The 16336-nt window shown below is 40.5% G+C and overlaps 1 protein-coding gene across 36 annotated transcripts in view; it reads left to right on the top strand.

The window, feature by feature from the left end:
- The window catches only part of PTPRD (protein tyrosine phosphatase receptor type D), an 878514-nt gene that overhangs the window by 454628 nt on the left and 407550 nt on the right, over nucleotides 1-16336 (top strand). For all 36 annotated transcript variants that reach the window (XM_069764541.1, XM_069764828.1, XM_069764762.1 and 33 more), the window contains exon 2: nucleotides 9878-10046. In XM_069764541.1, the coding sequence (XP_069620642.1) occupies nucleotides 9962-10046 (85 nt within the window). In that variant the 5' untranslated portion in view covers nucleotides 9878-9961. The remainder of the gene's footprint in view (nucleotides 1-9877; nucleotides 10047-16336) is intronic.

Below are 16336 nucleotides of genomic sequence, written 5' to 3'. Positions count from 1 at the left end.
AAACTCATATGGTCTAGGGAGGTAATAACTGAAGCACATCAAAATGGCTTCTGCTTGTTACACTGACAGAAACCTAAATTAGAATGTTAATAAGACAGGTTCCTATGATCATGTGCAAAAGGAAGCTCCTGCCCCCTCTTCATGTATGCGAAGATGTGCTTACAGTAAATAATCTGATCTAATACTGGTAACACCAGAGGTGCTAATGTAAGAAGAGGCTGCTCATACTGCTGTCCACCCTGTATATCTGATCTAATACTGGAGATATCAGGGGTGCTAAGGGAAGAAGCAGTTGCTCACACTGTTGACCACCATGTTTTTCTGATCTAATGCTGGAGATACCAGGAGTGCTCAAATAAGAAGAGGCTGCTCACACTGTTTTCCATCCTATCTATGTGATCTTATACTGGAGATACTTGATGGGCTGAAGTAAGAAAAGGCTATTTATACTGCTGTCCACCCTGTCTATCTGATCTAATACTGGAGATACAAGCATTGCTGAGATAAGTAGAAGCTGCTCACAATGCTGTCCACCCTATCTTTTTTATCTAATAGTGGAGATGCCAGGAGTGCTGAGGTAAGAAGAGTCTTCTCACATTGCTGTCCACTGTGTAAACCTGATCATACCAAAGGTGCTCAAGTAAGAAGACACTGCTCACACTGCTTTCCACCCTATGTGGTCTAACACTGGATATTGCTCGAGTGATGAGATTTGAAGAGGTTGCTCACACTGCGGTCATTCCTATCTTTTTGATCTAATGCTGGAAATACCTGGAATGCTGAGATAAGAAGCTGATTATACTGATGCCCACCCTGCCTATGGGATCTAGCACTGTGATACTTGGAGTTCTGTAGTAAGAAGAGACTGCCCATGTTGCGGTTCACCCTTCCTTTCTGAGCTAGTGCTGGAAATACATGGAATAAGAAGAGGCTGCTCTCACTGTTATCCATTCTTTCTGTGTGATCTAACATTGGAGATACTTAGTGCTCAGGTAAGAAGAAGCTGCTCACACTGCTGTCCCTGCTGTTCACCCTGTCCTTCTGAATGTTGGTTGAGTGCTGTGAAATAAAGATAGCTTTACAGTTCGTGGTATAGGTTATCTTCAGGTAAGGACAGTAGAGTTTTCTACTGACATGATCACTGAGCTGTCCTATTGACATTTTAAAATGTTTCTGTAAATATAAGAAAACGACAGCCTCAAATGTACTGTAAAGATTACCTCCCTAAACAAAGCAAGTGTGATTTACGAATAAAAGGTGTTCCCAAAGTTATTTATAATGGGCAGCACGGTGGCTCAGTGGATAGCACTATTGCTCTGCAGCGCTGGGATCCTGGGTTCAAATCCCTCCAAGGACAACATCTGCAAGGAGTTTGCATGTTCTCCCCGTGTTTAAGTGGGTTTCCTCCGGGTACTCCGGTTTCCTCCCACACTCCAAAGACATACTGATAGGGAATTTAGATTGTGAGCCCCATTGAGGACAGTGATGATAATGTATGTAAAGCGCTGTAGAATTAATGGCGCTGTATAAGTGAGTGAAATAATGACAGTTTTTAATGTATTTTTTTTCACAGAGAACCCTTATAAAGTCCTGTTTTGCCTGTGTGTGATTGCTAGTCACTTACAATGGGCAACTAAAATGCTCTTTTATGTGCTCATTTCAAAACTTTAATCAGTTAAACAAATCATGTGGTTAGTCTGTGACTATTTTCATGAAATTATTTCATAAACCATAACATAAAATCCTAGTAATATTTATTATTCTTCACAAGCTTCCACTTTATTTTAGTGGTTGGGAAATGGGAAATATGTTCTTCTACATCCACAGACGTGTAAGCTTTCTGCATGCTGGTGTATTGGAATCCCCAGTGTTTGCTACTCGTATTTATTAATGAAGCAAACCTGCCAGTTACCCGCATAAAAGCCATTTAGCTCAAATAGACTAAAAATACAATAAATCTAAAATATTTTAAAGTGCATAATAAAACAGATGTATTTTATTAGAATAGGTTCTTATTTATTAAACATGTTGAATTTAGATTTTTATCATGGTGAGCGTCCTTTCGATGACATATTCTATAACATAGAATGAACAAGATCAGAGAACAAGTCTAGATGCACATGCTGGAAATTTATGGCACATCTGGTAAGAGAAAAGAGCGGCTTTAATGGTTCAGCCAAAATGTCTAGGAGTTCAATGACGGTAAACAGAGAACTTGATCACCTCCTGAGGTTTCAAGTGGGATTTAGGACTGCATTTATAGTAAGAAAGATGGTAGTATAATCTTTATGCCTTGAGAAAGTGAAATATAGTTGAGCTATTTAAATATAGCAGATCACCTTTATGATGAACACATTTTAACCCCTTTCTGACATTAGACGTACTATCCCGTCAAGGTGACATGGCCCCTTATGACCACCAACGGGATAGTACGTCTAATGCGATCAGCCGTATCAGGGGAGCGCGGCCGAGTGTCAGCTGACTATCGTAGCTGAATCCAGCACTATGTGCCAGGAGCGGTCACGGATGATCGCAGCGTTCCAGCGGGTGACATGGCCCCTTATGACCACCAACGGGATAGTACGTCTAATGCGATCAGCCGTATCAGGGGAGCGCGGCCGGGTGCCAGCTGACTATCGTAGCTGAATCCAGCACTATGTGCCAGGAGCGGTCACGGATGATCGCAGCGTTCCAGCGGCATGGGGAAGCATAGCTCAGGGAGGGGGTTCCCTGCGTGCTTCCCTGAGACCCTCGGAGCAACACGATGTGATTGCGTTGCTCCGAAGGTCTCCTACCTCCTCCTCCCTGCAGGCCCAGATCCAAAATGGCTGTGGGGGGCCTTGCGGGTTCTGCAGGGAGGTGGCTTTCAAGCGCCTGCTCGGAGCAGGCGCCGGGAAGCCTCCCTGCAATGCCTGTGTAATCGCTGATCTGACACAGTGCATTCCAAAGTGTCAAATCAGTGATCTGTCACATTACTGTGATGTCCCCCCCCCCCCCCCCCCGGGGCAATGTCAAAAGGTAAAAAAAAAATATTTACATGTGTAAAAAAAAAAAAAAAAAATCCTAAATAAAGAAAAAAAAATATTGTTCCAATAAATACTTTTCTTTATCTAAATAAAAGAAAACAATAAAAGTTCACATGTTTAGTATCACCACGTCCGTAACGACCCGACCTGTAAAACTGTCCCACTAGTTAACCTCTTCAGTGAACACCGTAAAAAAAAACGAGGCAAAAAAAGACGCTTTATTATCATACCTCCAAACAAAAAAGTGGAATAACACGCGACCAAAAAGACGGATATAAATAAACATCGTACCGTTGAAAACTTTATCTTGTCCCGCAAAAAATGAGCCGCCATACAGCGTCATTAACGAAAAAAGAAAAAAGTTATAGTCCTCAGAATAAAGCGATGCAAAAATAATTATTTTTTATACAAAAGTTTTTATCGTATAAAAACACCAAAGCATAAAAAAAGATATAAATGAGGTATCGCTGTAATCGTACTGACCTGAAGAATAAACCTGCTTTATCAATTTTACCAAACGCGGAACGGTATAAGCAAATTCATGAATAGCTGGTTTTTATTTATTCTACCTCACAAAAATCGAAATAAAAAGCGATCAAAAAAGTCACATGCCCAAAAATGGAACCAATAAAAACGTCAACTTGTCCCGCAAAAAACAAGACCTCACATGACTCTTTGGACCAAAATATAGAAAAATTATAGCTCTCAAAATGTGGAGGCGCAAAAACAATTTTTTGCAATAAAAAGCATCTTTTAGTGTGTGACGGCTGCCAATCATAAAAATACTCTAAAAAACCCGCTATAAAAGTAAATCAAACCCCCCTTCATCACCCTCTTAGTTAGGGAAAAATAATAAAATTTTAAAAAAGGTATTTCCATTTTCCCATTAGGGTTATGGTTAGGGTTGCGGCTAAAGTTAGGGTTAGGGTTGGGGCTAAAATTAGGGTTGGGGCTAAAGATAGGGTTGGGGCTCAAGTTATGGTTGGGGCTCAAGTTAGGGTTAGGGTTTTGGCTAAAGTTAGGGTTTGGATTACATTTACCTTTGAGATTGGGGTTAGGGGTGTGGTTAGGGTTATGGTTGGGATTAGGGTTAGGGGTGTGTTTGGGTAAGGGTTTCAGTTAGAATTGGGGGGTTTCCACTGATTAGGCACATCAGGGGCTCTCCAAACTCGACATTGCGTCCGATCTCCATTCCAGCCAATTCTGAGTTGAAAAAGTAAAACAGTGCTCCTTCCCTTCCGAGCTCTCCCGTGCGCCCAAACAGGGGTTTACGCAAACATATGGGGTATCAGCGTACTCAGGACAAATTGGTCAACAACTTTTGGGGTCCAATTTCTCCTGTTATCCTTGGGAAAATACAAATAAAAAATAATTTTTATTTTCACGGCTCTGCATTATAAACTGTAGTGAAACACTTGGGGGTTCAAAATTCTCACAACACATCTAGATAAATTCCTTAGGGGGGTCTTCTTTCCAAAATGGTGTCACTTGTGGTGGGTTTCAATGTTTAGGCACATCAGGGGCTCTGCAATCGCAATGTGACATGGTGTCCTATCTCAATTCCAGTCAATTTTGCATTGAAAAGTCAAACAAAAAAAATTGGTTCCAAAATTGTGCTGATGTAAAGTAGACATGTGGGAAATGTTACTTATTAAGTATTCTGTGTGACATATATCTGTGATTTAAGGGCATAAAAATTCAAAGTTGGAAAATTGCAAAATTTTCAAAATTTTTGCCAACTTTCCATTTTTTCCACAAATAAACGCAGGTAATATTAAATAAATTTTACAACTATCATCACGAGAAAACAATGTCACAATCATCTGGATCCGTTGTAGCGTTCCAGAGTTATAACTTCATAAAGGGACAGTAGTCAGAATTGTAAAAATTGGCCTGGTCATTAACGTGCAAACCACCCTTGGGGGTAAAGGGGTTAATAAGGAGTTTGGGCATTGCTTAATTTGGTCAGTACTCATTATTGATTTTCTAATAAAATCACTTTATCATAACAGTGTACTACATATACGTTGAGTCTGTTACTTGCACTTTTTATTCATTGCTTTGGGAAGTGATGATGGTATTGACCTTATCCTATGAAATCTAGACATTTATATATAGTGCATCCTGGTTTTACAGTTTAGAATAAAAGTTACTCTTTCTGTGGAACATTTTCGATTTAAAGAAGCAGTCCTCCCATCGTTTTTAGCCTCTTAATATATTGCAACCATCATATTATATAACACTGTGTACTTACAATTAATCATTTTGCCTTTCTACCCAACTAATTCTTCTAATTTCTCTGCTCTATGTAGAAACTGGAAGTCTATTGTCCCAGCATTTATCATTCTCCTCTTCACCTATTCACCTCCTTAACCAGCTTCTCCTCCATCCCCTGCCAAGGACTTTTGCAGTGACTTATGACTCATGCAGGGAAAATTGACCTCCTATTTCTACATAGAGCTTTTAATAACGAGATGTCATAGACTTAATGGAAAAAAGAAGAATTAGCTGTGCAGAAAGGTAGAATGAACAATTATAAGTACACAGTGCAACATAATATGATTGCAGTGTATTAAGAGGATAAAAACTTTACTGGGAGTGCTTCCTTAAATACAAATTACTTTGAAGTTGAAATAGCAGAATTATCATTTTACTACATCAAAGTCCATAGTTAGCGTTGTTACCTATGCCAATATTTGGCCATGTGTCCTATCATTTTACTTAGATCTTATATTTGAGGGGCTGGCCCACCTTTAATTAGTTGCTTCTTTCAATTACATTTGGTATAAAAAAGTAACACCTGAGTTTCGGTCTCTGCTCCTGGCGTCTGGCATTGGCTGTGGTGCTAACATCATGTCAAGAGAGTGGCAGTCAATTGGTGAGGTTAGCAGCTCTGAAAGAGGTGTACCGTCTACATCAACAAAGCTGCAGAGCGCATTGATGGCTGCCACACTGTCGACATCGGCGCACCAGCCAATGCTAGAGCAGTGACAAAGATTCACCAGTAACCCAGAAATTGTGAGCACAGTGCTTTGTTTTTTTTATCTACCAAGATTAACTGAAAGTAGACAATCCATTTAAGACCCCTCCTATACACAATAAAGTTGACTACATCTGACAGTATTGGCAGGACCATCCTACAGTTTAATATGTATGGAGGCCTCATGACTCTTCTCTGACAGATGATATCAGGAGAGATGAGTGTCGGGCAGTTTGTATCTTAGCGCACAACCTTTTTGTTCTTCAGCAGATAAGCTGCTGCCAGAGCCATTTTGCACCATCTTTCTCCACTCGCGTCTTTGAAAACATACGAATGTTCGGCCAAGCTGAATGTTCATGTATATGGGGCAGACGGGAGCGACAGCTGAATCAGTATTTGGCCGTCACCTGTGGTACGTGTATGGCCAGCTTTAGAATGATGCCAGTTATGTAGCTATGTAATATATATTCACATGAAGTTGGAAGATTCTGCCACGGGAGACGCTCTTGTAATTGTCTACAGCATATAGAGATAGCGCCCTTTTATGTGTGTATACACTTATATGTAAGACAGTATACATTTATATGTTTATACAGTATACATTTATATATATATATATATATATATATATATATATATATATATATATATATTACAGAATTAAAAAAAAGAATTTGAACTGATGTTTAAGACCTGTTTGTTCTTGGAAGTGTGATTGTAAATACATATATATATATATATGTATCAGCCTTTCCATGTTAGTGTCGAACAGTCGAGCAGCACAAGAAAACAAAGCAACCTTTCCTCCCTCCGAGAGCACATTCTATATATCTCCATCTCCGTGATAGCATCAAAGTCATTATGTAGCAGTTGGCTCGGATACGCTTGCACAGACACAAATTGAGTCCGACAGGACTGATGTCTTATGGATGTTGCTGCTATTTGAAATGCTGGCATGAAGATGGTTATGATTATAAGAGTGAGCTGGTGCCCTCAGCGCATGGCCTGCTATGATTTCTGTGGCTTTCATTCATGTCAGGGGCACAGTACATCCTATCAAAGGACAATCAAAAGAGAAGATGAAGTCCATGTGTGCTGCTGAAACATAACTTGTGCGGAATTTACCCAGGTGTCGGCTATGGGAGCTGTGCATATCATCTGTTTAGAATATTTGAAGTCAATTTTAGGCTTAAGAGTTCAAAGACCGCCGACTTGGAGTCCCAGTAGCATAATATTTCCTGTACATTGATTTTATCTTGTCAGTTTACATTACATAAGCTTTCAGCGTGTATAGGAATACTGATTATACTGAAGAGCTTTGAACTGTTATAGGGCAAAAAAATCATTGGCATCCCAATATCATGCGCCTCTCGTAATCCCATGTGTTTCGGGGTTTATTGGTGTCAACAATGACACATCCCACGTGATCCTATCTCCATGTTATTTACCTGACATGTAAACCTTCTCCTACTATCATATAAAGGTTATACAGTAGTACACTACGATGGATATTCCTGTAGGAAGATTGAATGAAGAATGGTTCCAGTCTTAAGTATATAACACAATAGGAGAAAAGCCCAATGAACTACCCCCCACAATAAAATATAATATATGGCTGATTTAAATACTCTAAAATGTGAAGAAATTCAAAACCATGTTTATTTTTCTTGGCTATATTTGCCCCTTTCACATGTAAAGCGCTATGGAATAAAAATGTAAAATAATAATAATGAAAATATAAACTCAGGACTTTTACTCAACATTTTCAGTGGCAACCTGTCACTATATAAAAAAAGACAACAGCCTTACCAACACCAGATCAGATTACCAATGCACTAGCAGGATGCAGTAGACCCCCATGATAAAAGTAGGGGCAGCACAAATACTGATGGAGCAACCAGTGACAAACCTTCCATTTCATGGAGGGAGTGACTGCCTAGTAATACATATGCTCACAGATGAGGCTTGCGCCAGTCACACACATGCGTGTCTGCTTATAGCCTATTGATGACCCCCATACTATTACATCAGGTGGGCTCCCCAGCACTGTATAAGTGCACCCCTCAAGGACAGACGCCCAAATACAGCCATACAACAATTAAGGGCCTGGCTGCATCCTGCATGAAAATGGAAAAATTCCATTACTATACCCTAGGTTAGTGCAGTAGATATATTAAGCAGAGGGATGATAATTATAGGAGAAAGGACTCTACATCCATCACTTAAGTCAAGTTGTGTTACTTTGAAGTTATAGGTGTTTTATTGCTGCCTTATTCCACAATGAATATACCAAACCATACTGACAAATAACTGTAGAAATGTAAAGGCTAAGTACATAAAATCCCAAATTTACATCCCAGATGGTTTGAAGGGATCTAAAGCACTCTACATTAGGACAGCTGTTTAGATGTCTTTAAATGGTTGATATACTGGACTCATAAGGCAACTGATGTTTAGGGACACCCCCCATCCCCATAACAGACTTTAGAGGTGCCAAACATTCAAAGGGATGTGCAGTCAGTGCTTTGGGATAACTGTGAGGATGTCCTGAAAGCTATACGTATCACATTTCCTATGCCAGTGTCAATGATGTGCGTGCAGGGAGTGAATTCAGCACATCTTATCAAGTGTCAGTTCTATTAAATTTTGTGCATATCCTATTCTCATCCATTTTTGAGAATGACCATTCAAATCTAGGAGGTTTCCTCATAAACAGACGTAAGCCTAATGGATATAACCTAACAGCAATATATACAGTCAATCATGGTTTCACTATGGCCCTGATTCAGCAAGGTGTTTAGGCCAGTTAGCATAAAACACTTTGAAAATTCGCAACGGTTTTGCACATCACGGGGTTGTGCAAACATTTTGCAACTTGTCCCAAAATGGGCGAAGCTGGGGAGGAGGCGGGATGGGGTGTGGCAAAAATTAATTCAAAGTGGCTCTGTTTTTTACACCAGAAGTGTGCCTCCAGTCAAGGATGCATGGAGGCGCACACCACTGAGAAGATGCGCCAAATTATGTAATGTGCCTCTGAATTTGTCACATCTTATTCCTGTGCTCCCCTCATTAGGACTCGTGTGTGAAACATCAGTCTTCATGAATTGGGCACTAAGTGTTTTACTTTTGGACACATGTGTACCAGGAATTCTTTACATAAAATATTGTGGTTCCTCTTTTTCCCAAATTTTTACTTACATTTTTTTTCTGTTCTGTAGATTTAAACCTTTTACTTCATTACTATAGACTTCAACCTTCATAGATAATGTTCAATGCCAACAAATGTTGAAGACGTTATGAATATAAATTTGGTTTAAACACTGATAGAATAGCGGGATAATTATGGAGCTAGGTAAACGTCTCCTACATGCCAGGTAACAAACATACAATGGCCGGTTGTTAATTCATGGTCGCCATCGTCCTATCTGTCCTTCATGGCTTGTGATGTAATACCGCAGTGTATGCCCGTGCCTTGTAAATCCATGCCGGAAATCTTTTCCTGAGAACTGCTTTCTAAATATGTATTACGTTTTCATGCATTAGAACATGTGTAATATATTAACCTAGCACTAGCATTACTAAAATGACAGCTAATTATGAAGATAAATTATTCGGGTGATGATCTGACCAGGGGAAGAAACCATCTGGGATTAGGTTTACTTTGCTTTAATATGGGGAAATACATCACCAGCTCTGCCAAGCTGCTTCTTGGCATCAAGTGCGCTGGCAAAAACACAAAGTGTGTAATGTGCTTCAGTTAGTGTAATGTAAAAATGGGAATAATTTCCCAGTGTGTTGCATGATGGGCATCGCTTGCTAAAAGAATCCTAGTCTTATCTGTGCTTTATTTGTCTTTTTTCTGTCTTTTCAGGCTGTGAAAACACTGCTCTGAAACACTTAACGTGGATAGACACCCGTTGGCTTTGAAAGCTGGTGAAATCGAGCCTTCCTAAGCATGCAGGTGCCAAGCTGTCAGATGATGAACTTTGCCAGGCCAATGCTGGTACTTCTGTGCTTCCTACTCCATGCTGATGCTGAAAGTAAGTTGAATGCATTGTTCTGTTTCTGGTCTTGACCATAATGAGCAGTTTTGTTTTTGGTTGGCAGACCTTGGGGCCTTCGAACAGGCTTTTTTTTAATGACAGAATGCAAAAAACGCTGTGGGATTCTCACTGGCTTTGGGCTACCCTGTGAAAGCGACTAATTACGTGACTACTTCAATATTTCTGCTGGGCTAACTGCTGAAATGTGTGCCCCATACTAAGCAATTGTATTTCACTTGTCCCTGGCCACTACAAAGCCAAGCTTTACTGCAAACCGTAGAGGACTCGATGCGGCTCGGTGTACCAGGACTCCACACAAAAGGGACACTACATATGCAACGCTTGTCGATACTGCTCCTGCATATAGGACTCTACTAATGGATTGTAATTCGTAGCATGCAGTCTTTGGATTGCTAGCTGTTGTGGAACTACAACTCGCAGCTTGCCTCGGGATTTGTAGGGTAACAGCTGGAACGCTGTAGGCTGCAGATCGCTGCTGTAGACTAAACAACATCACACAGAGTTTATGTTAAAGGCGGCTCCCTTGTGCAGTCCATGGCAGCTGCCGCAGCAGTTGCTCGAGAGTAGTCCACACACATTAAGAGATTCTTTTTGAGCACACGCTAACATATGAAGGAGATAAAGATTATGAGATTGACTATTGGGGTGTTTCTGACAACTGCCAAGGTCTAATAGACTCTGTAAAGAAGGCAAAAGGTAAACAATGTAATCCCTCTCGTTTTTCAGAATTATCACCTCTTGTAAGGACATGCAGACTACCGTAATCACTAGAAGTATGCTCCGTGTTTAATTAAGGGTTATGTGAGAAGCAATGATTTACTATGGTCAGCCTTAATTGTGGTTTTCTATATTTTATGTCTATACGTATGTTGGATACACTAAAAATGCATTTACTATAAGATGAATTAAAAAAGAGTTAAAAGGAACTTGTTACCCCCCAGGACATATATGACCTATTAATATGGGGATACAGGTAATAGAAATATTACACTAGTCCTACCTGTATGCCTCATATTAATGGTCTTGTTGTTGATAAATCTTATATTCTTTCCTTATGCTAATGATTCCTTCTAGGCTCCGGAAGCCTGCCTAGAAGAAATCCCTGCCTCCTGTCTTCATTATAATTTCACCCCCCTCCCATGCACGTCAGTTGTGGCGCCAGAATCTCGCGCCTGCACCCTGCACTTCCTCCACTATTCGTATGTTTTCCTCCCTCCTATGTGCACTGCATTCAGGGATCTTCTGCGCAGGTGCCGGTGATTTCTGCTCCAGTGACCTCCAGGGTGCGCGATAAGGTGCTCTCCCCACTTCCTCCCTGCATAGTCATAGCTATGTACACATAGTTCCTAGCGATGACTGTCCAGGGAGGAAGTGGGGAGAGCACCTTATCATCGCGCACCCTGGAGGTCAGAGTGACTCACCGGCGCTTGCGCAGAAGATCTCTGAATGCACTGCCCAAAGAAGGCAGGAAAAGATACGTATTGTGGAGGGATTACAGGGCACAGGCACGGGATTCCGGCGCAACAACTGACGTGCATGGGAGATGGTGTAGTGTTATAACGAAGACAGGAGGCAGAAATTTCTTCCAGGCACCTCATGCCTTGGAGCTTGGAAGAAATCATTAGCATAAAGTAATAAAATCAGTTTTCTCACCAACAAGACGATTAATATGAGGCATACAGGTAGGACTAGTGTAACATTTCTATTACCTGTATGCCCATAGTAATAGGTCATATATGTCCCTGGGGATGACATATTCCCTCTAAGTTTCCATATGGATATCTCTACCCTTATCGCTTATAACTGGCCTTGTAGTTCATCCAGGTTGCCCTGTTATGGTTAGGATTCATTGCAGTATTTTTTTGAGAAAATCCTTTCTGGATTCATGGAAAAATACTGGCTTTACTTGCTCACTTTCAGATGTACTTAATCTTAACTTTCTGCAAATTTGATTAAAGTGTTGTTCGAAACATTACAAGTATCCACTGATCCTTTGGATAGGATTTGGATATTCATTACATTTTTGTGATATGCTAGCAAGACTCAGGACAGGCTGCAGATCACATTGCAACAACTTGTTGGCCATTTACAGCATTTACACATCTCTTGACGGAGTACCGTGGAATTGTGTTCTTTTTTAAAGCTAGTAATTTTATGCCACTCATCTCGGCATTTAATGAACTCTAAGAAGAAAGGAAAGAAAATACACATCTGTATATTTAGTGACTTCCACTTGTACAAGGAAAACCATTGTTCCGTCTTTATAAGTATAAGCAAACACGTCATTGTGAATCCCAGTGGCTGTAGCCCAATCCAGCAAGACATCTATAGCTTATTTTAGTTATGTGCGGCTGAAAAAAATAAATCACTTTTCTAAGCTCATTTTCACTCCTTTGGGTGGGTTATATCATTGCACCTAAAAATTCAGTCCTGGCCATCATATAAAGTTACTTCAGTTACACTATCAGAGTCCTGTTTTGACCCTGAAGAGTCCCAGATCTGGTACTGGGCCCCCTCATACAACTAATAGTACTCAGTTGCCCAGACATATAGTTGGATTTTTTTTTAGTACTGCCTTATGAATTATTGTAATGGGAAACTCCAGTGTTTCCTTTTTACCTCAGAACAAGATATCCCTGACCTCCTCTAAGGTAAATAGGAATGGCTCAATTAGATGAAACTGCAGTAAATAAGGATGACATAGCTAATACATGCTTGCATGACTTTTACCCACTTTAGTTATATAATAGCTTTATAATTAGTGTGTGGTTTGAATGGTTTTGTTGACTTGGTACATAAAATTTATTTGCTTTACGTACAAAGGAGTCTAAAAAAATGGAGGAAAAGTGTCACCTCCAAAATAATTAACAAGCTACAGAGGAATGTGTCTAGTCAGGATTATTATCTGACAATGAAGGGACCCCTTTCTGAGAACATATGTGAGTTTGTCCCTCTGATTGTCAAGGACATCACTTACATTTAGTAATAGTAATAATAATAGCATTGTGTTTCGTATTAATGGTAACCATTCTGAATAGCCTTTCAAGAAGAGCTGTGGATGCATCGCATTATGACCATATGATCAGCCCATCATCATTATTATTATTATCATACATTTATATAGTGCCATTTATTCTATGGCGCTTTACATGTGAAAAAGGGGCATACATAGACAAGTACTACAATAAACATGAGGAATTCAAGTCACAACTGGTACAGGAGGAGAGAGGACCCTGCCTGAGAGGGCTCACAATCTACAAGGGATGGGTGAGGATAGACTAGGAGAGGGCATCAAGGTTTTACAACCAAATAGCTATCACAGCATTTCATAGTAAAACGTTCATATCTGCAAGAAGTCAGCCAAACTCTGATTCATGCGACCCATGGATCATTGTAAAGAGAAACTGATTCAATTGCAGATTCATTTACTAGGCTTCTTGCTGTAAGTATCAGTTGCCATATAGCAGGAGCTTATTATTGAGAGGACTAGCAGAGCTGCAGCAGATAAAAAAAAATATTTTCTCATTAAATGAGTTTTCCAAATATGGACATTAATTGCCTATTTGCTGGATCAGTGTTAAATATTTGATCATAGAGAATCTCATTGATTTAATAGGACAGTCCCAGACCCCCTTGTTTTTTGCTTACTGCATCAGCTTGAATGGAGCGAGCTATCTGCCTTTGGAGCCCCAAGCAAACACATGGGTAGTTGATAAATGAGGAGCCCATGCTGGTTTTCCAAGTGGCTCTCTTCTTCGTCTTAAATAAAAAGTAAAAAAAAAAAACATAAAAGCACCACCCCAGCATTTTTTATTTCAACACTTGAGAGGTGCTTCTAGTCTAGCTTCCCTGATTGTAATTTTATACTTACTTATTGCCATCTTTACCTTCTATAGCATTGATCACTATCCCATGGCATAGATCACGAAGTACTGTAAAGTTCCATTGTTTGGATCAATGTGATCATCGAAATCGGAGATACGCGTGCAGGAAGTTTGACATTCCTTGCAAACTTCTGACTGTGGCGGCTTGTGGTTTGTGAAGATATGTACCTCCTTATGTACCCGTGTGCCTGTTATCTGCTCATGTTTAACCCCTTCGCGACACGCGCCGTACTAGTACTGCGCTGCCGGCACTGCATTAGTGCCAGCAGCAGTACTAGTAGGGCGCACCGATCACCGCGGTCTCGCGCTGAGCGCCGCGGTGATCGGGTGCGGGTGTCAGCTGTATATGACAGCTGACACCCCGCAGCAATGCCCACGATCGGCGCTATCGCCGATCGCGGGCATTTAACCCCTCTGATGCCGCTGTCAGTAGTGACAGCGGCATAGAGGGGGATCGCGCAGGGACGGGGGCTCCCTGCGCTCTCCCACCGGAGCAACGCAATGAGATCGCGTTGCTCCGGTGACCCGGAAGGAGTCCCCGGATCCAAGATGGCCGCCGGACTCCTTCCGGGTCATGAAGTGACCTGGCTAGCCGGCGCCTGCTGAGAGCAGGCGCTGGAAGCCAGCTAAGCTGCCTGTCAGATCGTTGATCTGACAGTGTGCTATGCACAGTGTCAGATCAACGATCTGATCTAATACAGTGATGTCCCACCCTGGGACAATGTTAGAAAGTAAAAAAAAAAAAAAAATAGAATGTGTAAAAAAAAAATAAAAAAAAATCCCCAAATAAAAAAAACAAACATTTCCCAATAAATCCATTTATTTATGTAAAAAAAAAAACAATAAATGTACACATACTTGGTATCACCGCGTCCGTAACGACCCGCTCTATAAAACTATCCCACTAGTTAACCCCTTCAGTGAACACCGCAAAAAAAAAAAAAAAAAAAAAAAACAAGGCAAAAAACAACGCTTTATTATCATACAGGCGAACAAAAAGTGGAATAACACGCGATCAAAACGACGGATATAAATAACCATGGTACCGCTGAAAACGTAATCTTGTCCCGCAAAAAAAAAGCCGCCATACAGCATCATCAGCAGAAAAATAAAAAAGTTATAGCTCTCAGAATAATGCGATGCAAAAACAATTATTTTTTTATATAAAATAGTTTTTATTGTGTAAAAGCACCAAAACATAAAAAAAATTACATAAATGAGGTATCGCTGTAATCGTACTGACCTGAAGAATAAAACTGCTTTATCCATTTTACCACACGTGGAACGGTATAAACGCCCCCCCTAAAAGAAATTCAGGAATTGCTGGTTTTTGTTCATTCCACCTCCCAAAAATCGGAATAAAAAGCGATCAAAAAATGTCATCTGCCCGAAAATGTTACCAATAAAAACGTCAACTCGTCCCGCAAAAAACAAGACCTCATATGACTCTGTGGACCAAAATATGGATAAATTATAGCTCTCAAAATGTGGTGATGCAAAAACTATTTTTTGCAATAAAAAGCGTCTTTTAGTGTGTGACGGCTGCCAATCATAAAAATCCGCCAAAAAAACGCTATAAAAGTAAATCAAACCCCCCTTCATCACCCCCTTAGTTAGGGAAAAATAATAAAATGTAAAAAAATGTATTTATTTCCATTTTCCCATTAGGGCTAGGGTTAGGGCTAGGGTTAGGGCTAGGGTTAGGGTTTCAGTTATAATTGGGGGTTTCCACTGTTTAGGCACATCAGGGGCTCTCCAAACGCGACATGGCGTCCGATCTCAATCCCAGCCAATTCTGCTTTGAAAAAGTAAAACAGGGCTCCTTCCCTTCCGAGTTCTCCTGTGTGCCCAAACAGTGGTTCCCCCCAACATATGGGGTATCAGCGTTCTCAGGACAAGTTGGACAACAACTTTTGGGGTCCAATTTGTCCTGTTACCCTTGGGAAAATAAAAACACAGGGGATAAAATATCATTTTCGTGGAAAAAAAAATATTTTTTATTTTCACGGCTCTGCGTTATAAACTGTAGTGAAACACTTGTTGGTTCAAAGCTCTCACAACACATCTAGATAAGTTCCTTTGGGGGTCTAGTTTCCAATATGGGGTCACTTGTGGGGGGTTTCTACTGTTTAGGTACATCAGGGGCTCTGCAAATGCAACATGACGCCTGCAGACCAATCCATCTAAGTCTGCATTTCAAATGGCGCTCCTTCCCTTTCGAGCTCTGCCGTGCACCCAAACAGTGGTTCCCCCCAACATATGGGGTATCAGCGTTCTCAGGACAAGTTGGACAACAACTTTTGGGGTCCAATTTGTCCTGTTACCCTTGGGAAAATAAAAACATAGGGAATAAAATGTCATTTTCGTGGAAAAAAAAATATT

The sequence above is a fragment of the Ranitomeya imitator genome, chromosome 1 (genome assembly GCF_032444005.1).
Source record: "Ranitomeya imitator isolate aRanImi1 chromosome 1, aRanImi1.pri, whole genome shotgun sequence".
Lineage (NCBI taxonomy): Eukaryota > Metazoa > Chordata > Amphibia > Anura > Dendrobatidae > Ranitomeya > Ranitomeya imitator.
The sequence above is the reverse complement of the archived record's forward strand: the minus strand, read 5'-3'. Positions and strand labels throughout refer to the sequence as shown.